At 41.2% G+C, this 25,359-nt stretch overlaps 3 protein-coding genes across 4 annotated transcripts in view; all 3 read left to right on the forward strand.

Annotated features, from left to right (window-relative positions):
• Positions 1-5,087: 5,087 nt before the first annotated feature.
• On the forward strand, positions 5,088-17,182 carry LOC131552803 (toll-like receptor 4). Of its 2 annotated transcripts, none has more exons than XM_058796917.1 (4): positions 5,088-5,102; positions 14,238-14,349; positions 14,725-14,891; positions 14,986-17,182. In XM_058796917.1, the coding sequence occupies exons 2-4, from the start codon at positions 14,263-14,265 to the stop codon at positions 17,180-17,182; spliced, it is 2,451 nt and encodes an 816-aa protein (XP_058652900.1). In that variant the 5' UTR covers positions 5,088-5,102; positions 14,238-14,262. The 2 variants fall into 2 exon arrangements, with proteins under 2 accessions (XP_058652900.1, XP_058652899.1); XM_058796916.1 differs by lacking the exon at positions 5,088-5,102 and adding an exon at positions 5,791-5,872 and having other exon boundaries at positions 14,228-14,349.
• Positions 17,183-18,013: 831 nt separating this feature from the next.
• ftr14l (finTRIM family, member 14-like) lies at positions 18,014-21,252 on the forward strand. Its single transcript, XM_058796918.1, has 6 exons — positions 18,014-18,423; positions 18,598-18,693; positions 19,062-19,295; positions 19,384-19,543; positions 20,003-20,062; positions 20,156-21,252. Exons 1-6 carry the CDS (start codon positions 18,025-18,027, stop codon positions 20,674-20,676), a joined length of 1,470 nt encoding a protein of 489 aa, XP_058652901.1. The 5' UTR covers positions 18,014-18,024; the 3' UTR covers positions 20,677-21,252.
• Positions 21,253-23,100: 1,848 nt separating this feature from the next.
• Positions 23,101-25,359, forward strand: part of zgc:154058 (Transmembrane protein 150A-like) — a 38,210-nt gene continuing 35,951 nt past the window's right edge. Inside the window, exons 1-2 of the mRNA XM_058795821.1 lie at positions 23,101-23,352; positions 23,835-24,035. Coding sequence (XP_058651804.1) covers positions 23,971-24,035 — 65 coding nt within the window. The 5' untranslated portion in view covers positions 23,101-23,352; positions 23,835-23,970. The remainder of the gene's footprint in view (positions 23,353-23,834; positions 24,036-25,359) is intronic.

Consider the following 25,359-nt stretch of genomic DNA (forward strand, 5'->3'; position numbering starts at 1 on the left):
GAGGCCTCTCCTGTCCACGAGTCTGCTCCAGAGGCCTCTCCTGTCCACGAATCTGCCTCAGGGGCCTCTCCTGTCTACGAGTCCGCTGCAGAACCTCCAGTGGTGGCGGGAGCGGCAGCGGCATCCGCTGCAGAACCTCCAGAGGTGGGGGGGAACCTCCAGAGGCAGCGGCGTCCTCTTCGGAACTCTTTGCCTGTCCTGTCACAGCCATGGAGGCCATCCATGAACTTTCTGCCTGTTCTGTCACGGCCATGGAGACCGTTCATGAACTCACATTCTGCCCTGTCACGGCCAAGGAGGCCGTTGATGAACTCACAGTCTGCCCTGTCACAGCCATGGAGGCCGTCCATGAACTTTCTGCCTGTCCTGTCACGGCCATGGAGACCGTTCATGAACTCACATTCTGCCCTGTCACGGCCAAGGAGGCTGTTGATGAACTCACAGTCTGCCCTGTTATGGCCAAGGAAGCCGTTCATGAACTCACAGTCTACCCTGTCACAGCCATGGAGGCCGTCCATGAACTTTCTGCCTGTCCTGTCACGGTCATGGAGACCGTTCATGAACTCACAGTCTACCCTGTCAAGGCCAAGGAGGCCGTTCATGAACTCACAGCCTACCCTGTCAAGGAGGCCGTTCATGAACTCAGAGTCTGTCCTGTTACGGCCACAGAGGCCACTGTTAACCTCTCTGTGCTCTCTGTTTCAGTCCCGCCTGTTCCGCCTTTTTGGATACCTCCCTTGATGTGGTGGTCATATGTTCCACTGTGGGGATCTCTGCCCCTGTCTGCACTGCTGACTTGGTGGTTCTCTGCCCCACCATGGCTCCCTGCTCTGCCTGCCCCGCCATGGCCCCATGCTCCTCTGGATCTGACCTGGTGGTCTCCTGCTCCATTGTCCCACTATCTGCCACTGCTCCCCAGCCCAAGTCCTCCTGTATTTCACTGTCTGACATTGCCCCATGATCCAGGTGGGGGTGTATGTAAAGTGTGGTTTTGGGTTTTGTTTTATGTTCATGTTTTCATGTCTTTTATTTTGGAGTTTAGTCATAGTCCCTGTTTGTGTCATGGTTATAGAAATCATGTCTAAAATTATACTCCGCAAAGAGTGGGAAAGTTCGGACAATGTGACTGACCAGATAACATGCTGATTTATGTAACGGGGGAGAAACAGAGCAACACCCCGAGCTAAGACAATATCTAATTGGTCAACACACCATTTTGGGATGTGTCCAAAAGCCCAGTTAAAAACTCAGGACACCATCAAACCATGCTTTTTGCTTTTTATTCATTGCTTTTAGCCATGCTTTTTGCCACTGCTGTTTACCCGTGAATTCTTCAAGCGCCGTTCCAGCGTGCTCTGGCCTACATGCCAGCTGCTAACACCATGATGAGAAGAAAAACCACCTAGACTCGTTACATCCTTTCTTTCTTTTACTTTAGTTTTTTTCTTTTCCATTGCGAGTTTTGTGTTGTCAGTTTATGTCTTGCCGCCATGCCTTGTCTCCGAGTTCAACTTGAGTCTGTGATCGACTTCATTTTGTGTGTATTTCTCCGTTCATGCGACGTGAAAGAGTACTCACGCGCTGTGAGACCGCTTTCTGTGTGTGTATGCTTCAGTGTCTGCGCTCAGAAAACCGGACCGAATTGAGCTCTCTCTTATGTCGTCAGATTTATCCAGTGCGGGCCGTCAGGGCCAGCAAAGCCTTCTCTGCTGGCCTAAACACTATCAGAATCACTGACTTAGTTTTAATATATAGTTTTCCATGAATGTGTATTAAATTATTTCCAATAGTCTATTCTCTTAATTTCATAGCTTTTCTCTTGGTTGCACTTGCACCGCTTCCAGTAGTGTATGTTTATATTAGAGCTTTTATCCAATCATATTTCAGCAATCGTGTTGCCAGGGTGAAAGAAATCTGCCTAAGGCATTCAGAATCAAGTGCAGGTGTCTGTACCTTAAAATCAATGGCAATGAAACCGTTACTTTAACCAATCAGATTTCGAGTTGGCAGCACCAGGGCCATCTAGCAGGCTTACGATAGCATCAGCATTTTCTCGTCCTTTGATTGGATGTCCAGAGAGCGTACTAGTAAAAGCTAGCAAACAATATCACTGTAAATCATTTTTGGTTTCACAGTATTATTACGGTTTCTCAGGTTTCTTACCATATATGCTGTGTGTCACGAATCCGGTTCATGGTCTTCCGTCCACTCACCATCAGAGGTCGCCCTTCCTTCATATTGACTCTCGCACCACACAAACTGTTACCCATTACACTGGACTGCATTTCCCATCATCCATTGCACTGAACACACAACTGTCATCATCACACAGCTGTCACCAATCACACGCTCACCTGAGAGCTATTACACACACACACCATATAAACACACTCAGATCCTGATCTAGTTTGCCGGGTATTGATCTGCGTATAGAACTCCTCAAGCGCTAGCTGCCTTACCGAGCCATTCCGTGTTCCTGTTCAGTTCCAGTATTGTCCTGCATTTATCACTCCCCTAGTGTTAGCTGCGATACGGAACCTATTTCTTGTTTTCTAGTCTGTGTTCCCTGTATTTACCCCTGTCTCACTGTTTGGACTCTGTTTATGCCCTGCCTGGATTATTTCTGTGTACCTGGACTTTCTCTCTGCCTTGCCTTTTGAATATTGTTCGCGCCTTGCCTGGATTATTCCTCACGTTTCGGATTACCTCTCTTGTCTAGCCGTCTATATACCTGTTTGCCAGTTGTTCGACCCTGCTTGTGTTTTGACCTTGTTTCTAAATAAAGATTGCACTTGGATCCGCACATTAGCCCTGTTACAGAATACTTGGCCATACAAGGATCCAGCAGCTTTTTCTTTTGTTATCAACATTTTTTATTTTTCACACATAACATCCAAAATAAACAAAAAAACAAAAAACTAAAAACAACAAAAAAACACAACAACAGACACATACTCAATATCTCAAAGTCCAGTCAAAGGGAGGGAGAGAGGGAAGGACAGGAAAAACACAAAAGTCACTCCTTTATACAGTCATGTATATCAAAGAGAAAGCACTGCCAAGCATCAATGGTAGAAGGCTTGGCCCCATTGATTCGTGCTGTTGTACATTCACAAGTCACTATTTGCAGGAGGCTACGGATCCAATATGTTTTTCCACACATGTGCGGTGTAAACCAGTTTTGTATTATTGTCTTCTTCGCAGCTGTAAAACCAGCAAACAACATTCTCTTTTGCATTGAAGTTATACAGAGACCAGAATCATCATCAAGAAGACACAAACTTGGATTAACAGACCAATCCGTTTGCAGTAAGGATGATAAAACCAGGTTTACATGTGTCCATAGACTGATGACGACAGGACATTCCCAAAACATATGCAGAAAAGTACCCGATGCTGTAGTATTACATATATGGCAGTTGAGATTCGGTTGTAGTTTCATTTTAAATCTTTTGTAAGGAGTTATGTATGCTCTATGAATGACTTTGAAGTGAATAAGACGATGAGCCAGATTTTTAGATGTTAAACTGAGATTAGACCACACTCCCAGTCGACAGACAAATTAAGGTCAGATAATTCCCTATTCCAAATAGTTTTAATAGAAAGAGGTTTTGTAATGCAATCAATAATCTTATTATATATTAAAGAAACAGACGGCCGACCAACAGATGGTGCAATCCAATCCTGCATAGGATGAGAGGAGATGGGAGATGCCCAAGGAATTCCATATGCTTTGAGAGCAGAACGTAATTGAAGAAAGACAAAATATGCGGATGCTGGTAGACAAAATTTGGTTCTTAATGTCTGAAATGATGGATCCAGCAGCTTTTTCAATGAACATTTGTCAAGAATTTTGTTTGCCCCTAAACAAGGCCCACGATCACTGGAAAACCATATTAGAGAGTTTTTAGCCATCGCACACTATTAGGATTTACCGGACATTATTTTAATAGAGATTTTCTGCGATGGCATAAATCAACCGCTCAAGTCTAAGCTTAGATGCGAGGGTCCGCGTTCATCACTCGCTCATTTTATGGATTATGCTTTGTTGACTGTTGGCTCTTTGTTCACTGTGGGTTTCGCGGAGGAAGAACGCGACACCGCATCCGTGACTGAAATGGCGGCTGCACCGGAGCGCGCTCACATAATGGCGGCTACAGCAGAGCTCACTCACAAAATGGCGGCCACAACAACACCCCCTCATGTCATTGCTGCCAATCATGAGTCCAGTCAAGTCATAGTTGATTGTCATGAATCAAGTCAAATCAAAGTCGATCGTCATGAGTCACGTCACAGCTGACATTCCAGAGTCTCTTCACGTCTCAGCGGATCTTCCAGAGTCTCTTCATGTCACAGCTGATCACCCAGAGTCATGTCACGTCACAGCTGACCTTCCAGAGTCTCTTCACGTCTTCGCTGACCTTCCAGAGTCTCTTCACGTCTCAGCGGATCATCCAGAGTCTCTTCACGTCACCGCTGACCATCCAGAACCACGTCACGTTACGGTTGATCAGCCAGAGTCCTGTTATGCCCTGTCTGTTGCACCCAGATCATCAAGGTCAGTCTTCCAGTATCCCAGTCTGATGTCTAGTGTGAGGATGTACTACTCGTGTCTGCATGCACAGCTGGTATCCCCAAATCCACTCACTCCAACCCTTCTGTCCCTAAACTAATTCCCCTGTCCCGAAGTGCTTCCCATGATGGGAATTGCTTCATGTTGCGGTTGGGCTGCGTACACCACCGCAGATCTGTCACGAATCCGGTTCATGGTCTTCCGTCCACTCACCATCAGAGGTCGCCCTTCCTTCATATTGACTCTTGCACCACACAAACTGTTGCCCATTACACTGAACTGCATTTTCCATCATCCATTGCACTGAACACACAACTGTCATCATCACACAGCTGTCACCAATCACACGCTCACCTGAGAGCTATTACACACATACCATATAAACACACTCAGATCCTGATCTAGTTTGCGGATTTTGTGCTCTACTAGGCCTCCCCAATTAGGTTCTCTTTAGTCCAAGTTGTAGGTCTGCGTAGCTTCCTTGGCCCTTTTTGTGCCCCTGGATTGAGCTGATGCTCTTCACCTACATGTATGTATAGCTGAGGATTCTGCTCCCCGGGGGCAGGAAATTTTCCCCGGGGGCTATTATTCCCTTAATGGCATGTTGTTAGGCCTTTCTTCTTAGGCCTCCCTGTTCATATCATCACTTGATCTTGACACAGAGGTGTTAGGCCCCCCTTCAGGGGCCTCCTTGGTCATCAAGGTTCCAAAGCAGTGCTGCATCCTCAAGTTGTTAGGCTTTTTCGGGTGTCCTTGATGTGGTAGCTTTCAGGTTGAGCCTGGTGTTTGGCTTATTACCTCAGAGTGCGCAAACGCAAAAAAATACAACAGTGTATTTTATAATTTCATATTTTCACACAGACAATAGCCGTTTCTCAATATGCGTTATTGCCTGTTCTTGTGGACTTGTGAAACGTCATTGCCGAAAAAAACGAAAAACGAATGAAAAAGGTGCACTAAGCAATATTTGAAAAATGCTTTTGACCACAGTGTTGGACCGAGTCCCAAAACACACTTGTAGCCAATTAGCAGTAAGGGGCGTGTCTAGTATGATAGAGAGAAAAGAGTGCTCAATTTGAGTGCGTAGGATGGATATTAGCAGATCGACTATAGATAGCGAGAGATGGCAGATAAAAAGAGGGAAATATCAGAGGAACAAAACATTAAAAAGAAGGGTTATGATCAAGCAAGAGGTAGGACCTGTGTAAATATCGGAGCAGCTTTCCAACAGTGGAGAGAACTCAAGGAGCTGGAAGGCTTGGAAGCAGATGCCGAGGTTGCGTTGTTACTTCTTGATAGGTGAGTAACATTGATTTTGCATTGTTCCACACAACTTGTCTGTGTTGGCTTTTGTTTGAATATGCTTGTGTGTCATCTTTGCTTGTTTCCGCGATTGTCGTTGCCATGGTTGTGTTCATATGTGTGGGGTGGAGATATCAAAAGAGGGGTGAGGTCCTGGTCGTGTTTGTTTTGGTGCTTACAAACATACACTCGTTCACATCCTTCTCTTCACTCACTGAAGCAGAAGTCTCCAAACTCATCCTTTCTAATGATCCTACTACTTGTCCGCTTGATCCTATTCCATCTTATCTCCTTCAAACCATTTCTCCTGCAGTTGTACCTGCACTCACTCACATCATGAATACATCCCTTCAGACTGGTGTTTTTCCCTCAGCATTTAAACAGGCTCGTATAACCCCACTACTTAAGAAACCCACCCTTAACCCATCTGTTTTAGAGAGCTACAGACCGGTTTCCCTTCTTCCTTTCATTGCAAAAACACTTGCCTTTCTCACACAGAACAACCTCCTCGACAGCAACCAGTCTGGTTTCAGAAGTGGACATTCAACCCGAGACTGCCTTGCTCTCAGTTGTTGAAGTCCTAAGACTGGTTAGAGCGGATTCCAAATCTTCAATACTTATCTTGCTGGATCTGTCTGCTGCTTTTGACATGGTTAACCACCAGATCCTCCTGTCAACCCTATTGGCAAAGGGCATCTCAGGAACCGCACTGCAGTGGTTTGAGTCTTACCTATCAGATAGGTCCTTCAAGGTATCTTGGAGAGGTGAGGTGTCCAAGTCGCAATATCTAACTACTGGGGTGCCTCAGGGCTCAGTTCTTGGACCACTTCTCTTCTCTGTCTATATGTCATCACTAGGTTCTGTCATTCAGAAAAATGGCTTTTCATATCTCTGCTATGCTGATGACACTCAACTCTACCTCTCATTCCATCCTGATGATCCGACAATAGCTGCTCGCATCTCAGCTTGTCTAACAGACATTTCTTGCTGGATGAAGGACCATCACCTTCAACTCAACCTTGCCAAGACAGAACTGCTCGTGGTTCCATCAAACCCATCGTTTCATCACAATTTCACCATCCAGTTCGGCACATCAACCATAACTCCTTCAAAAACAGCCAAAAATCTTGGAATTATTACGATTGATGATCAGCTGACTTTCTCAGACCACATTGCTAAAACTGCCCGGTCCTGCAGATTTGCTTTATTTAACATCAAGAAGATCAGGCCCTTTCTTTCGGAACATGCTTCAAAACTCCTTGTTCAGGCTCTTGTTCTATCCAGGCTGGACTATTGCAATGCTGTCTTGGCAGGTCTTCCAGCCAGTTCTATCAAACCTTTACAATCAATCCAGAACGCTGCAGCAAGATTAATTTTTAATGAGCTGAAAAGACTGCACCTCTGTTTATCAATTTGCATTGGCTACCAATAGCTGCTCGCATAAAATTCAAAGCATTAATGTTTGCCAACAAAACCACCACTGGCTCCGCACCCCTTTACCTAAATTCATTACTTCAGACTTATGTACCTTCTAAATGAAAATGAACATCACTTTATTGTGCCATCCCAAAGAGGCACAAAATCACTTTCATAGACTTTTAAATTAAATGTTCCCTCCTGGTGGAATGACCTGCCCAACTCAATCCCTAGCCATCTTAAAGAATCTGCTAAAAAAACACATTTCTTCCATCTTTATTTCACCCTCTAACTCAGTCTTTTCTAATTCGATTAAAAAAAAAAAAAAACTAACACTAGCTTTTCTAATCTTTTTGTATTTTATGTATTAGTTTTCTTTTTATTTATTATACAATTAATAAAAGCAAAAAGGGCCTCTAACTCTGGCTTGCTCTATTCTTTTTCTAAAAACCCCCCCAAAAAAACCTTGCTACATATACTGCGTTAAGCTAATTGAGACTTGTTATAGCACTTGCATATCATTGCTCTTTTGTTGATTTTGATTGCTTCCATTGTCCTCATTTGTAAGTCGCTTTGGATAAAAGCATCTGCTAAATGACTAAATGTAAAATGTAAATATCAACATTGTCTGGCAAAATTTGCTTAGTGCACCTTTAAGGAGGCGAAGATGTGCTCAGCTGCCTTCAAATCCTTCATCCCTCAAAGGCCCATGTCTGAGCCCTTGAGGTAAAAAGGACTTGAAGGCAGCTGAGCATGTGTCAATAAGCAAGAGGCAAGACTTCAGGGAGATGATCCAGACAAGGTGCTCTCAACGCTCTCGTAAGTCCCCTATGCTGGACCGATGATGTGTTTGGCTGTTCTCCTCTTATTTGAGCTGCAGAGTAACTCCGCTCCTGGACGTTCCGCTCTGCAGTCATGACAGGTCATCAGGCCCACAATGAACCTCCCTGTTATACTGCCCTTAGGGTAGAACTAGTGAAACTCCCCTTTCTCTGAGAGCGATCTTGAGTACACCTTTTCCCCTGAGGTATGAGTGTGATGGTACTCCCTTCATTACTAAAGGCCCTGTTATTAAGAACTCGCTATGAGGAGCCCTATCTGCGTAAATGTCTTTGAGTCCCAAGTTGCCGCTACAACAGTTTGCTAGGCCCTGAACTGGGCTACCTGGCACACTGTCTTGTGGTTGAGCTGCCATTGCTCCCCTTAGTCCTAAGGGTTGATTATGAGCCTGCAGCTTCCATGAGCCCCTTCAGCAGGCCTGCCCCTCTCCTGGTCCTTCACAGCAAGCCTAGTCGAGCTCTGTGAGGCAGTCATACCAGGTGAATAGGCCTTCCTTGGCCTCCCTTGCTTTAGAAGGGTCACCTATGAGCATGCCACATTGAGCAGGGGAGGCGTATGCGTATGGCAGTTGCTATTCACTAGCATTCAGAGTTCAGACAAAACATGATGATGCTCGTTAAAGATAATCCAAATATTTTTAGGAGAACAGACCTGAACATTGCTAGGTTGAGGTTCCTCAATCCTAATAGGGACAAAAAAACTCATCACACAGTTTTGTTGTGAGAGATTATGACTATGATTCTCTCTAGGAATCCATTATTACACATTGAACCAGGAGTTTTCAAAGACATTTATCTCAGAGATCTGGACATCCAGTCTCCCTTTGTTTCACCTGCTGCTCAGAAAGCTGATCTAAAAGTTCTCTATGGTCTTAATGTCAAAAGGCTAATGTTTGGAAAGTACAGGGGTGGCCACAGATCGCGGGCAGGGTGGCTACTCATGACCGCTCCCCAACCGGTGAGGGACGCTTCCGTCGCTAGCGTTACATGGCGACAAGGGGCTCCTAGCACCAGTCCCTGAGACAAGAACCAAGGTTTACTCCTGTGATGGAGAGACTTTATTTGCTTTCCATCACTGCTTTACTGTGTTCGTGTTGGTTTTGCTTGAATGTATTTCTGATCCAGCTGAGTGGGAGTGGCAATGAGTGTGCTCGAGAGAAAGTGCTAATTTTAGTGTGTGCATAGCAAATGTTTGTGCAAATATGTTTTGTTTTATCCGTTTCTTTAATTTGCATTATTATTTGTATTTATTTAATTAGACTCTTGTTTCTAAATCTCATGTATGAATCATAAAGTAAGTCATGAGTTTATTTTATAGAAATGGTATGTTCCATTGGATGAAAATGGATGGCCGTCACTACTAGTACGGGGGTGGACGGATAAAGAGCTTGTGAATGTGATTGTGCTGTGAAGCAAGTAACTCCAGCCTCAGCGAATTGGATGGGAGTATGTACTGTTCATAGCATGGGCGTAACCACCATATACTTTGGGGGGGACGTTTTCCCCCCAAAATTGGAAAAATACCAATCTGTCCCCCCCAATAATAGGCCTATTATATTGTAATATGTGACATATGGTATGCCCTCCTTTAATGAACCCTGGTTGTAGCCTAGTGATAATAATAAAAATGAAGTAAATAATCAAAAAGTTGAACATAAAGTATCGGGTAGGGTTAGGGTAGGTGTAGGGAGGGCTTTTGTCCTAATAATTTTAAATAAAATTTAAAAATTACACTCAATAAGTTATTGCATACTATTTTATAATGTATTACAATGCAGAGGTGCAGATAAGTGCCACTATTTTAGACTTTTTATTACAATCTGTGGTTTGAAGCTCTTAAACCTATTTATTTGCACATTTTGCACCTCTGCTCTAAATAAATAACCCTTTGGACTCCAACTTCGCTGTCCTCCTTGTGACTGCTCAGGTCATTATCACACCTCCACATGTCTAAGGCACATATGCCGCGTGACCTTGATCATGTTAAGCGGCTTTCCCCTCGGGGAGAACCCCTTGGTCTTGAGCCACCACTGTAGGGGCCTCATGTACAGCAGGCCAAAAGGTATCATGTTGGACGCAGCTGCCATCAGACCCAGCAGCCTCTGAAACTGCTTGACAGTGAGTGACTGGCCTTCTTTCACTCTCTTGACTGCCATGAGAATCAAATCGATCCGAGCAGGGGACAGACATGCCTGCATCGTGGTTGAATCCCACATCACAGCCAGATAAGTGGTTCTCTGTAATGGAGAAAGCACACTTTTCTTGGAGTTTAGTCTCAAACCCAGCTTTATCATCTGAGCGAGAAAGACATCTCGATGTTGAACTGCCATCTGCTCCGATTGAGCTAAAATCAACCAACCGTTGATGTAATTCATCCTGTGAGTGGGAAGTATAGAGACATGGAAGTATGGGTCTTTTAGATTTATTGTGACAAACCAGTCCTCGGACCTGATCTGAGACACGACGTGTTTGATAGTAAACATCTTGAACTTCAGTCACATGACTGAGCGGTTCAACTGACGCAGATCTAAAATGGGACGCAACCCTCCATCCTTCTTTGGAACTATGAAGTACCGGCTGTAGAACCCGGACTCTCTCTCGTGAGGAGGTACCAACTCTATGGCCTCTTTCCTCAACAGAGTGTTCACTTCTGTTCCATTACCAGAGCCTGCTTGGGGCCAACCAGAGTAGGAATGACCCCGCTGAAATGCGGCAGTGGAGAGCTGAACTGAATACGATAGCCGCCTTCTATCGTGTGCAGGACCCACTGAGACACATTTGGCAGTAGTTTCCATGCTGCCAAATAGTCTGCTAAGGGAATCAGTCTCTCGAGACTCGAGTAATTGAAGCCACAGGAGACAGCCGATCTAGCCGCCCTAGAGACCTCCGAAAAGGTGGCAAGCCTCTCAGCTCCGCTACGTCTCCGGGGGGAAGAGACTGAGAGCAGCGCTCGCTGGAGACCGCTGCGCCCTGGAACACTGGTAGGGTTGGCTGGCAGACCGATCTCCTGAGGCCACTGAGGAGAGCCGGGCACCTCGGAAGTCCTGAGCCATGAGCATCAGGACTGCCTCAGCTGAAGCCTCCTATTGAAAACGACGGTCCTCAGACCTGCGTCACCTCTTAGGAAGACTAGACTGATAGAACCAGAGCCTGCTCAGGCAGGACCCAATGAGATACGCTTGGCAGGGGCTCCCACACCACCAGGTGACCTACTAAGGGAACCAGTCTCTCGAGACTGACCTCTGGTGTACTTGGAGCGGCTAGCTTGGTGCCCTGAAGCAGAGGACTGGCAGGAGATGGCCGATCTAGCTGCTCTAGAGACCCCCGAAGGGGTGGCAAACCTCTCAGCTCCGCTACGGTTCCTGGCTGAAGAGACTGAGAGAAGTGCTCGCTGGAGACCGCTGCGCCTTGGAACACTGGCAGGGTTGGCAGACTGATCTCCCGAGGGCACTGAGGAGAGATGGGACCGTGTAATGCGGTGTACACCGCTCTTCCACAGAGGGGGCCGGCCCTCAAAAGTCCTGGGCCATAGGCATCAGGACTTTCTAGCTGAAGACTATCCAGCGAGAATGACAGTCCGCAGATCCGCCTTTTGCTAGAAGCCTTTGGCCTGGGAGCGCCACTCTGACTCCAAAATTCTGGGGAGTACAAAAAGTGACACTCCCTGAATGAGGAGCTGGAACACGATTGGGCCTGCTCCCACCCAGCAGCCCTTGCTGACCACCTCAACCTCCTTGGAGGAAGAGAGGTAAACATCTAACTTCTCATAGTCAGATGAAATACATCATTTAATTCCTCCGAATTAAATGCAGCCAAACAACCAGACATGTAAACACGGTCTGATGTGAAAAGATTCAATAAAGAACCCGGGAATAACCATAAAGCACGCGTTGCCTCTGCAACTCGCGAATACAAACAATATCAGTCTCCTCAGAGAAAGATAGCAGCAGCGGGCTCTCACTCAAAGGGGGAAGAAACCACAGCGTGGGCTTCCAAACCCTGAGAGAGCGCTAGATCTGGGGAATGCAGGTGGAGAAAGGGCGAGCCCGTCTCCAACCCGTCTGCCAGATCCATGTGCGATCCCTGCGATCTCACTCGCCGCCGTGCCTCCGCAACAGCGGAACCGGAACCGGAACCGGAACCGCGAGATCACAGGCATGGACACACTCCTCGGAGCATGCCCGGCAGGAGCGGAATGCATTGCACCTGGGAAAAGCACAATCAGCCCCCCTTTTTTTCTTCGAGAGTTAACTGCGCAAGCTCCGCTTCCTAGAAATGCTGCTCATAATGATATTCGTTCACAATATGCTTGTGCAACTGCTTCACGAAAGCTCATCAGCATCCTCCACACAGATGCTGCCTGCCCTCGCTATATGTAGTTTACAATTGAAGGAAATAAAGAGTAATAATGGACAGACAACACCAAATAAGACTGACACACACAGAGTGCTTGCTGAATGACAGAAAGATGATGCTGGTTCCACCGCACGTGCTTTTAAGCTTCCTGGTCGCTACGTCACCCCACCCGTGATGTCTCGCCTATCCATTGGACTGATTACACGTGATTCAGAGCGTGGTCACGCTGAAGGCGTCCCCATAGTATTTTCGACACAGCTCGAGTCCCTGAAGGGGAAACTAGTAGTGATGGGAAGTTCGGATCATTTTACTGACTCGGACCTTTGAGTCTCGTTCAGCAAAATGAACGAATCTTTTTTTCGGGAGTCATTTCGTTCATTTCGTTCATTTTAGCTAAATATAATACGTGCTACTTCCCTAACACATCTACTACTTATGCAAACGTTGATCACACTACAAACAATACAAAACTAATGCTATAAGAAACAGAAAAGATTAATTCATTGTTTATCTGGGTCTTCTATTATTAGCTCACCTCACCTCTTATCTGACAAGTCTTCGGGTTTGAGTCGTTCGTTCATCACGTGACAGCCTCATAAGCTAAACCTATGCAGTCAGAGCCGGAAAGAGAATTGATTAGTTCGTCTCCCGAGTCTTCGGGTTTGAGTCGTTCGTTCATCACGTGACAGCCCCATACGCGTAACCTATGCAGTGAGAGCCGGAAAGAGAATTGATTAGTTCGTATCCCGACTCTTCGGGTTTGAGTCGTTCGTTCATCACGTGACAGCCTCATAAGCTAAACCTATTCAGTCTGAGGGAAAAATACTTATTATTATTATTATTATTATTAATAACCAACTCTTTAGTTTATTACCTTTGTTACCACATTCAGTGTTATGGAAAAGAACCATCATGACAGAAATTCACATTTATAAACTGTAATTAAAAAGCTACAATTTGAGACCAGAAACGCATCACGTAACTGTAAGAGTAAATAATAATAATAATAATAATAATAATAATAATAATAACTATGCACCCGTTTGTAAGGAAGCTTGTAAATTAACTAATTTATCTGTCCAATGCTGTCACGTAATGTGACAAAAGAACGAACGACTCGAAAGACTCGAGATGAGAGTTCAAAAAGAACGAATCGTTCAAGAACGACCCATCTCTAGAAACTAGTATTTACAGACAACATTTCAGACTTCATAGACATGCCTTCAGTACGTGGACCTGAGTTTGATGGACTTGATTCCCTTGATTCCCTTGAGATTCTAAAGAACACGTACCTAAAGTGGAGCAGAGACCCTTTGAGTAACATGAGATTCTGGATATGTCTCAGGAAAGCTGTTATTGCCACAAACCAATAATATTACATATATTTGTTGCATATATGTTATTGCATTTTATGTTGTTAAACCATTTTTCCCAAGGTAAAACTCCTTTTGAAAACTGCAAATTAAGGTCTTTCTATGCATCATGGGAATGCACGTTAGAAACGAATAACTTCCCTTTTAAAACAAAAAGGAGAAGTGACCTATGTTTGCACATGCAATACTAAGACAACAAAGAATACTCCGATTTATGTCAAATGTGATTTAAATTGAAACAGATTACAGCTTCACACTCACTGATGTGTGAATTTAAGTAATGTTCTTGATCTAGTGAGAGAAAAGCTCCTAGTTTGCTGTAGGATCTAGAATCTCCTGTATAACAGTTTGTTCTTTGTAACATCAAGTTTTTCATAGATCTCACCCAAGATTATTTCTAAAAATGATCATGGCATATGGGGAACGGATGATTTTCCTAGGCTCAGTCTTATTTTTGGTGAGTTCTGGACAAGGACAGGAATGTACCACGGTAAGAACAACACATACAATAATATAGTTAATATTGCTCATATGTATGTTTTAAAGCTACGTTCTCAGAGAATACTTTTTGTTTATGCGTGCCCAATAATTAGTGTAGTAGCATTTTATAGTAGTGTTGTTGTTGTTGTTATTATTATTATTATTATTATTATTGTAAGCTATAGTATTATAAACATGCAGGGCTTCTGAACTTTATTAATTTGACTGTTCTGTTGAGACATTATCTAATAGAAATGTAAAAATGTCTTGGTGTCTCTGAGAGAACATGAAGGTTAATAAAATAATCAAAAATACCAAAAGTAAGTTAATAAAAAAGTAAGTAAGTTACTTTTGGGCCTTTCCTGTGTCATTCTTTCATTTCTAGATAATCAAGAATATGGAGTACTCATGTTCTGGGAGAAATCTGACTCATATTCCCAGCAGTCTTCCCTTCACTGTGATGTCTCTGGATTTCAGTTTCAATTTCTTGACCGTTTTACATAAGTGTGCAATTCCTTTATTGGTCAATTTGCAAGTCTTGGATCTCACAAGGTAAATGAACAATCATGAATCATCATGTGTTACAATTTAAACACGTTAGCTATTTTTTTTAAATGTAGTAATTTTTAATCTTTTTGAATTTCAGATGCCACATCAAGCACATTGAAAATAATACTTTCTACAACGTGAAGAATTTGACTACTTTGATTCTCACTGGAAACCCCATTACATATTTTGGGCCTGGATGCTTGAATTCTTTACATAATCTACAAAGACTAGTTCTTGTGGATATTGGTCTCTCATCATTGCAGCTTCAAATTTATAACCTAACCAAGCTGCAGGAGCTTAGAGTCGGGACAAATATCATCCAATCCATGTCTCTCCCTCCATTCATGAGCACCTTCAAAGATTTCAGTTTACTCGATCTACATGCCAATAATATATCCATCATAAAAACCGATGACACAGTTGTGTTGCGAGAGATCGGCAGAAACATGACTTTGATTCTCTCTAGGAATCAATTATTACACATTGAACCAGGAGCTTTCAAAGACATTTATCTCAAGGAGTTTCACATACAATCTGCCTTTGTTTCATTAAATGCACAAAAGGAGTGTCTAGAAGCTCTTACTGGGCTCAGTGTGGATAAGTTGTTCATAGGAAGTTACAGAATGCAATGGAAAGTCAAGGTGTCAAATGGAAGTTATCTTGATGGTCTGTGCTTAATTCATTTCAATGAAATATATTTTGTTCAAAAAGAATTTTCTAACTCTGAAATGCACTTGTTCCGCTGTATGATCAATGCGACAAAAATCACATTGAAAAGAGGATATATTAAAAGCATGGAATATATTCCATTTCATCGTCTTAAAGAACTGTATTTAGGCCCCACTTCATTATCTGCTCTACCATTGATTTCACCAATGCCTAGCTTAGAAAAACTAGTGGTGAGGAACAATATACCCATGACCTTCAATGGCATTGGTGATTTGCCTCTTCTTCAGTTTGTAGATTTGAGTGGAAACTTTTTGATTTTGAAGGACTGCTGTTCCCAATTTTTTCAAAGAACACCAAATATTCTTTACATGAATTTTAGTCGAAACTCAGAGATAGGGATGGCGGATAAGCCATTTTCTGGATTAGACTTGCTTGAAGTGTTGGACCTCCACCGTACAAAACTAGTCATAGTTTTTTACTTTGGATTTTTACATGGTCTGAAAAATTTAAAGTATTTGGATATATCTTACACAAGTATTACTTTCACAAGACAAATAATTTTTCAGGATCTGAACAATTTGACTGTGCTTAAAATGGCGGGAAACAGTTTTCATGGTGATGCATGGAGTTACCTCTTGCAAAATCTAACAGGTTTGGAGGTTCTTGACGTCTCACACTGTGGCATTGAAAAAATCTCCAGGACATCATTTATTGGCACCCAGAAAATACAGAATTTATATTTAAGTCAAAACAAGTTGATGATTTTGGATTTTCTGGCCCTCCCAAACCTGAAACAATTAACATCACTTTATGTCGATAAAAACATTATTACTAGCATCCCACTTCATGTTCTCCAAAAGTTGCCCACAAACCTTTCAGAGTTTGATTTGTCGTCTAACCCCATCGATTGCTCCTGCTCCCAGACAGATTTTATTTGGTGGATTATCCAAAATCAGAACATTTTGAAGCAACCAGAAAATATTTTCTGTAAAACCACAGATTTTAGAGCAACAGACTTTGACATTGACAGCTGTGTGCACAAGAAAAGACTCACAATTGTTTTATCTGTATGTTTTGTTACAGTAGTAGTTCTTTTTTCATTCTTGGTTTATAGGTTCCAGTATTATCTTCAGTATTGCTGTATTCTACTGAGAGGCTATAGATCACCTGGTCAACAAGAATGTTCCTATGACGCATTTGTGATTTTCTCCAGCTATGATGAAGTCTGGGTCATGAATGAACTGATGGAGAATCTGGAGAACGGTGTTCCACCTATTCAGCTTTGCCTTCATATGCGGGACTTTCAAGCAGGGAAGTCCATCGCCTCCAACATTATCGATGAAGGAATAATGGGCAGTCGTAAAATCATTGTGGTCGTGTCTCAACACTTCATTGATAGTGCCTGGTGTCGCTTTGAGTTTGAATTAGCTCAGTCTCGCTTTATGATGGAACGCAGTGCCAGCATCATCATCATCATTCTGGAAGATGTGGAAGAGAGGAAGACTAAGAAAGTGTTTGGACTTCATAAGCATCTGAAAAAGAACACGTACCTAAAGTGGAGCAGAGACCCTTTCAGTAACATGAGATTCTGGATACGCCTCAGGAAAGCTATTTTAGATAATTAATCTATATGTATGTGAATGTATGTCATTTAAAATCAAATAAACTTATGCTTCAGTTTAAACAAATAATCTAAAGTGGACTTATTATTTCAGTCATTTTTCACAAGGCAAGCTGTCTGTAATGCTCCATTTGTTGTGGATACTGCACACAGAGAGCTTTCAGCTCCTCTTGGCATGCACGTCTCTCTTGAAACAAAGGTGAGAAGTGAAAGGTGCATGCACACATTAATAAATGAAAATACAGAACTATATTATACACTGTTTTTTTTTTTTGCGGTCAAATAAATTCAAGCCTTACTTCTCATAAAAGTGTTACTGGAAACATTAATGAGTGGATGTATAAAGTAATATTCTATAAATAGCAACGGTAAAGTTCTTCATTATATACACGTGTGTGTGTGTTTTTAATTAATTTTAAGCTGTTGCATGTGGAAATGAATTGAAGTGTACTTTTTTCAGTGTTGCAAAAGTTTATATAGAGAAATCAAGTTTTCATTGTTTATCAAGTTTTCACTAGAGGAAACTTACACAGCTTTTTTGAGCCTGACATCATAAAATATTTACAGCTGAAACCGCAGTCTTTTACTCCTCATTATGGATCACCAACACAATGGCCTTGTGTGTGTAAAAGATGTTCACAATGTTTATGTTACAAAATTCACATATTTGCTTTTCTCTTTGTTCTGACATCAGCTGTCACACCTATCCAGGTGGTGTCACCCTAACCTGGTGAACTGGTTTATCACACATGCTTCACATTCCTCTATATAATGGATGTGTCGGTACAGTTTCATTGAAACTACATTTTGCCGCTTGTCTTTGGATGATGCCAAGAGAGTTTAAACATGTCTCGGAGCAGTACAGCAAACCAAAGCCGTTACAGCACTCTGGAAAAACCCCGGCAGTCTGGAAGATACAGCAGCTCCAGCAGCCGGAACAGCTCTAGAGAAGTGCTGTGTGATTTTTGTCTGGCTAAGAAGAACAAAGCAGTGAAGTCATGTCTGACATGCTTAACCTCATTCTGTGAGACGCATCTCCAGGCTCATTATGAGTATCCAGCTCTCATGAAGCACAAACTGGTGGCAGCAACAGGGCAACTGCGTGAGAAGATCTGTGCGGAACATGATAAACTTTTGGAGGTTTTCTGCCGTTCTGACCAAGCATGCGTTTGTGTTTTGTGTATCATGGAGGAACACAAAAAACATGATATTGTTTCATCAGCTGCTGAAAGGACAGAAAAGCAGGTGAGCTTATCAGCTGAGAGATCATTGACTGGCATGAACAAGCGTATAGTGGCTATGCTACTCAATGCAACTAAATCATGATCGTTAATAAATTCAGTGCTTTTTCACAATGAGAGGATCAACCAGTCAATGTCTCACAAATGTTTTTTTGTTTGTTTGTTTTTTTTTTAACAGAAACAGCTTGGGTCTAAACTGATGGCTTCACAGCAGAAAATTGAAGAAAGGATAAAGAAATGGCAAGATCTCAGGCAGGCAGTGGCATCCCTAAAAGTGAGGAATTTAGAAAATGATTGGGAAGAAATTCCTGCTCATATCTATTATGTTAGTTAATTGCTTACGTTAAATAAACTGCTGCTACATTGAGGTTTAATTTGTTGTAATTTAATGCATTAGGTCAGGGTTTAACATCCATGGAACCTTTCCATTCTACAAAAGATTCTTTATCGTGGAAAAAGGTTCTTTAGATAATTAAAATGCTCTTCAAAGTAAGAAATATATGGCTCTTTTAAGAACTGTTCACTAAAAGGTTCTTCTGTTTCACCTGTTCCCGTGTCTTAAATGTGAGAAAACATTTGACTGGTAAAAGAAAAATGTGAATAACAGTCCCTGTCTCATCCATGGTGTTTTTCTCATTATAGCATTCATCTCAGAGTGTACTAGATGAAAATGAGCGTATTTTTGCGGAATTGTTGCGGGCTCTAGAGAGGAGGCATGGAGAAGTGAAGGAGATGATCCGAGCCCAGGAAACCCTTCTGCTGACACGTGCAGAGGGACACCTGGCCCGGCTGGAGGAGGAGATTACATTACTGAGAAAGAAACATACTGATCTGGAGACGCTGTCCCAATCTGACGATCATATTCATTTCTTACAGGTATTGTTGAAAACCACTGTGGCCCACAAGGCATTTGCATTTTCACGAAACAGTTCCTTAAAAAACATATCTGCTTATTTTCTCCTAGAGCTGGCAGTCTCTTTCTGCTCCTTCTGGATATGAAGACTTGTCCAAGGTGACATTAGCCCCTCATCACACTTTTGACAATACAAAGAAAGCCATCTTTGACCTGAAAGTGCAATTAGAAGACATAAGCAAAGAAGAACTGAACAAAATCTCATCAGCAGGTGTTTAAAACCCTCTATTATCAATTTATAAATAAACTGTTTTCTATTTGAATATATTTTGAAATGTAATTTATTCCTGTAATGTCAAAGCTGAATTTTCAGCATCATTATTCCAGTCTTCAGTGTCACATGATCCTTCAGAAATCATTATAATATGCTGATTTGCTGCTCAAAAGTATTTCATTATTATCAGTGTTGAAAACAGTTAATTATTAATAGGTAGTATTTTGTGGAAAACCATGATATAGTGTTTTTAAAAAAATTGTTTTATTCAAATTCAAAAGGACTGCATTTATTTGTAATAGAAATTTTTGCTAAATCTTTACCCTCTTTACTGTCTTTTTAAAAAAGATAAAAGTATTAATTAATTTTTTTAATGAATCTTACTGACCCCAAATTCTTGAACCGTAGTGAATATATTATATAATACATTTACACATACATGCTTTTCATCTGCAGTGAAGGAGGTTAAAATTCTCCAGACTCTGGACCCTGCAAAAAGGCAGGAGTTTTTAGAATGTAAGTTTAAAATCAATATAATCAACAGTAAGACAATGTACTACATAAACGTGTTTATGCTGATTAATTTAATAACACCCCTTCTCCAACTAGATTCCTGTCAGCTCTCAGTGGATCCTTCAACAGTCCATCCAAACCTGCACCTGTCAGACAGAAACACAGTTGTGCGGATGAGCAATGAGCCTAAGTCATACCCGGAGCATCCCGATCGCTTCGAATACTGGCAGCAGGTGCTGTGTAAGGAGGGTCTGGCCGGCGGCCGCTACTACTGGGAAGTGGACTGGAGTGGCACAGAAATAGACATCGCTGTGACTTACAGGGGGATTCAGAGGAAAGGAAATGACAACGCTGCCAGCTTTGGGGGGAATGACAAGTCTTGGAGTTTGTACTGCTCTGAATCCAAGTACTCTTTTGTACACAACAGCAAAAGGACAACTATACCTGTCTCCGATTCCTCCAGGATAGGGGTGTATGTAGATTACGAGGCTGGAACAGTGGCATTTTACAGTGTGTCTGACACCATGAAGCTCTTGCACAAGGTTCAAACTAAATTCACTGAGCCTCTGTACCCTGGCCTTGGAGTCTGGGGATATGGGAGTACAGTACGGCTGTAATTATAGAGTAAAATTGCTTTGCTGAGTATTGATCAGATTGTGGTTCTCCCATATGCATTGTATCTTATTTATCATTTTACTCAATTCAGTGAGAGCAGGAAGTGAGCTACTTTCCTTCCCTGGGCATTTAAAATATGAATCACTGACAGTCATTCTGATGCATAGGCCTTAATCAGTGGCTATATAAACATCAGTTTTCACTATCAGCAGTGGGCGATCCTTAAAAAAAGAGAGAAAGAAACACTGATATTTTTTCATGTGTAGTGCATAAATTAGCTTATTGGTTTATTTATTTAGTTATTTCTTGGTTCAAAATGCTTTATACCAGCATCCTGACCCCCATTAAACACAAAGACTGTATATTGTGTGTGCTATGTTACACAGAAAAGTAGATTTCTAGATATAAAGATTATTAAATCTGACAAATGAAGAGAACGTTAACTGTGAATCTTTTTGTATGCTGTGTTGCTAAGGTGTTGTGATTCCATTACAAGTTACAACATAAGACAATTATGTATAATTGTATTTTAATACAAATAATGTATTTCATTACATGTCTGAAAGGATTCTAATCAAATAAAAATGCATGACTATTTGTAATGGCCTTATGTTTTTATTCAAAACACATCCACTAGATGGAGCCATTCCAAACTTTTTTAAAGTGAGACTTTCTTTCTTAATAAAACTGAGGTAAGCAACTCTTGTGTTTTGTATTGTGTATTGTGTTTTATTTGACACATTAACACATTTTAAAATGTATTACAATAATCGATATGACTAAGTCATCATTGTCACATAATATTAATATGGTCAAATGAGACAAACTTTTCACAACCAATATCCACATTCACAAGTCTGTTTTTATGACTCATACATCACTCATTCTTCTGACCACGTTCTTATCCATGAATATTATTTTCATAATTTGCACATAGCGTCAGCTGGTTACGTCAGAACATCAAACGAACAAAGAAAAGATGGTGAAGAAACGCAGCAATGTAAACATTGATCAGGCTTGCTGTTACGCAGCAGTGGATTGAGATACCGTCTCAGCAATGGTACAGCTGTGAAATCCTGCTTTCTTCAGATTGGTTGTTGCTATGGCAATTTGTAGAATTGAATTGAAAATTGTTTTCATAGTAGGCTATTCTGTGGACAGAATACGTTTGGTAACAGCTATTCTGAAAATTTGACCATCCCTGCAGCAGGATAATAGTGTCAGCTGTGAAGCTTGTCTGATAAAAAGTGCTTTTTAGACAAGATGAGTAATGCATTGAACATTACAACACCAGTAGCACATCTAATCCGAGGGGAACTACCAGTACTAAAACTCTAATGTAAGTGTTTAGATCATGCATAGCATATCTTGTCTAGCAGAACAAAACATCAAGATGTACAACCACTTTATTAAGTACAAGTAGCTGCTTTTCATAGACAAGACATACGTCATGACATTACATCAAATTATCACTTCTAGCTACCTATCTCACATAATGTACTTCTCTATCAAACAAAGACTATAATGGTACATATTAAAAGTAATGAATTAGGCTACTTCAAAAACTAAAGTATTTGTAATGTTATTAAATTAGGCTTTTTATGAACCATGATTAAAATGAGAAATTACAATTATAATCTCTATAATATATATAGGCTATATATTAAATATATGTATTTATTTATATATGAAAGCACATTCACCACAAAGGTAAACTTTAGTGCCTCTTTTTACTTTGAGATCGTTCAGAGGTTAAATGCAGATTTAAAATCATAACGAGAAATGGCTTAATAGCACTAGCATCTAACAATGCCTTGATAAAAACTGTTCATCGTAAAAATAAAGCATATACATAAACAAAAATAGGAAATAAAACAGTTATCGAATAAGTGTTCTGTTCTGTGTCCTAAACTCCTGAAACATTATTTCATATTTTAGAGCAACTGGGAAAGAAATCAGTTAAATTTGTATGTGGGTGCGTGTGAAGATATTCAGATGTAACCCCCTTTGTAATCATTAACATTTTCACAAGTAGCTAACTGTAATTAAACATGTTTCTTAGTAACTGTAACTAATTACAGTTACATTTATTTTTGTAATTAAATTACGTAACAACGTTACATGTAACTAGTTATTCCCAACACTGAATACAGGCCTACATATAACTAAACTAAACACATGTTGAATGTAATATAGATGTTTACTGTAAATTAAATCATTTTTTATCTCTTTTACATTTATTGTTTTAGATCTAGTTTCCGTGTAGGCTATTTTATTTTTCTCTCTAGCGGTTTTTGTTCATGGTTTCACTTCAAAATGACAAACATTTTGTACAGTGTATCAGGATGTTGCAGTGTGTGTGTGTGTGTGTGTGTGTGTGTTGTGTTGTGTTGTGTCTGGAGGCGGAGCTGTGCGAACAGCTGGACTGTTTTAAGTGCGCCTTCAGTCCACACGGCGGGACACGAGAGAAGAGGAGCGAGGCACCACAAATCTGCCGAAAAACACCGAGAGCGAAGGAACTTTACACAGCCGCTGTCATTTGGACGCTTGAGGAATAACGATAAACCTGTAGCGGTCACTGGCGACTGATGCAGTCCGTTTCTGAACAGTCTGCGCTCTGTCTGAGGGTTTAACAAAGGTGGGAGACGCTTCTGCTGTCCCCTGTCACAGGGGGGAAGGTGAGATACAGTGTCTACACATACACTACACACACGGATGTTACAATTAGATTAATCTGCAACTTCAATCGGCCATTTTGCCTTGTTACCAAAAGGATGTATTCATACATGGTTATTAAGCGACTCACAGTTTTCAGTCATAGTCAAGTTTATTCATTCAAATGCACACCAGCTATGCATGCAGCAGTAATTGCAGGCAACGAAATGTTCTGTTGTTTCTACAGGTCCAGAGAAGAGCATAGACAGAATCACAGATATAAACTAAGAGTCAAGAATGTTTACAAAATACACAAATATAATACATAATAATGCATATGTAAATAAGAGTATAAAAGTGTAAAATGTGTGTAGAATAATGCAAATTTCACAGCTTGGTATGCATTGTGCATCACAATATCATATATGCAAAATGCCAGGTAACAGTCTAGGGAACTGTTTATCGTGTTTTTGTCATTATAAAGATGATTTATTTTATATTGCAGATATGATCTTTAAGATGAGCCGGTTTGGGGTCATGCAACAAGTATAAATGCACATTGATGAGCAGAGGGAGACAGGCTGGCGAAGGCGAAAGAAGTGGATGTTTTGAGGGGAGCAGTAGAGGATCGTGTGCAGGAGATGTCTCTGTGGATGATATTACCCGTCAGTCTCCCAGCTCTGACCATCACTGGAATATGGGTCGTGTAAGTCTATTTTATGTCATGTCATATGAAATATGGATATGATCATGCACAGGATCCATACTATTATGGATAACATGTGCAGATGTCATGTATGCTTTGATAGATTACATAACTTTCCACCTAGTTTGATTTTTAACTGGATGCACACCAATTCAACAGTGTTTATTTTACAGTGTTGGTCAGTTTGCAACTTTATGGTCTGGAAGAATAAATGATGTAGCTTTTATATGTTACAGATTGTTTTAATAGTGTGATGTAACCAGTGCCCAGCTAACAAAAAAGGATGTTTTGCTAACATTCCCATTAAGTTATAAAAATTGTATTTCTGAATGATCAAAATGTCTTGGTTTTGCAAAGATTATGGTAATATTTCATTTCTTAATTTTTATATCTTTTGTTCAGAACTTTGAGAGAACCTTGTCAGAACAAATTCGGGTACATGTAGAATATGTTGAAGCCAGTAAGTTTTATGCAAATATATCACAGTTTTATGTTTGTGCTGCATTGAAATGTTTTTTTTTTTTTTTTAATAGTATACAGAAATTGCCTTCTATCTCTCCCAAAATTATATCTCTATTTTTGTTTTTTTTTGTTTTTTTGGAATACCTCAGAGTTGCTTCTGATTTGTGCAGTTTTCAATGTAACATAATTTGTTGTGGAAAGGTGTATTATTTCTGCAAGTATTAAATCATGAGCAAAAACATCTGAAATGCAGCCACTTTCAGTAGAATGTATAGTCAAATTCCTGAACCTACTCTTTGAGGAGTGGGCTATACATAAATCTGCAAAGTTGCTCATGACTGACTCGCCTGAACTTGCCTGAAAAATGTTGAAGACTTTGAGGTCATTTTTAGTAATGTCGTCATGGTACTGAAATGGAGAGAATACCCAAGATGTTCAGAGAGCTGTGCATGAACTGGCATGTGATTGACTGAAGAGTCGGTTTAAAGGAAATCAGTTTTTTAACTGGAAGTCTGTGATCAAGTGGAGGTGGAATACCTTTTATTTGCTTGAAGGTGCAGAGCTGTGCTGGCGTCTCATTGCTTGTCCCTACTTCCTTCCTGTGGTATGCTTGCAGGCGCCCTGTTTCTAAAGGGAGTTCAAGATCCCCTTCCTCTCCTGTAGAGCCTTGAGTTTGAAGTCACTGAGGTGGTTACATAAAGCCTGTGTGAGTAAAACAGAGGAGGGCAACTTAGAGCAGCATCAGCAGCTTCTCATTTACTATGCCAGAGAGAGAATGTTTGGTTTAATCTTTCCATGACTCCTGTAGTGACGGTCTGGGAGAAGTTCCCAATACAACATGGACCAAGCATGTCCCGTTCTA

The sequence above is a fragment of the Onychostoma macrolepis genome, chromosome 13 (assembly GCF_012432095.1).
Source record: "Onychostoma macrolepis isolate SWU-2019 chromosome 13, ASM1243209v1, whole genome shotgun sequence".
Lineage (NCBI taxonomy): Eukaryota > Metazoa > Chordata > Actinopteri > Cypriniformes > Cyprinidae > Onychostoma > Onychostoma macrolepis.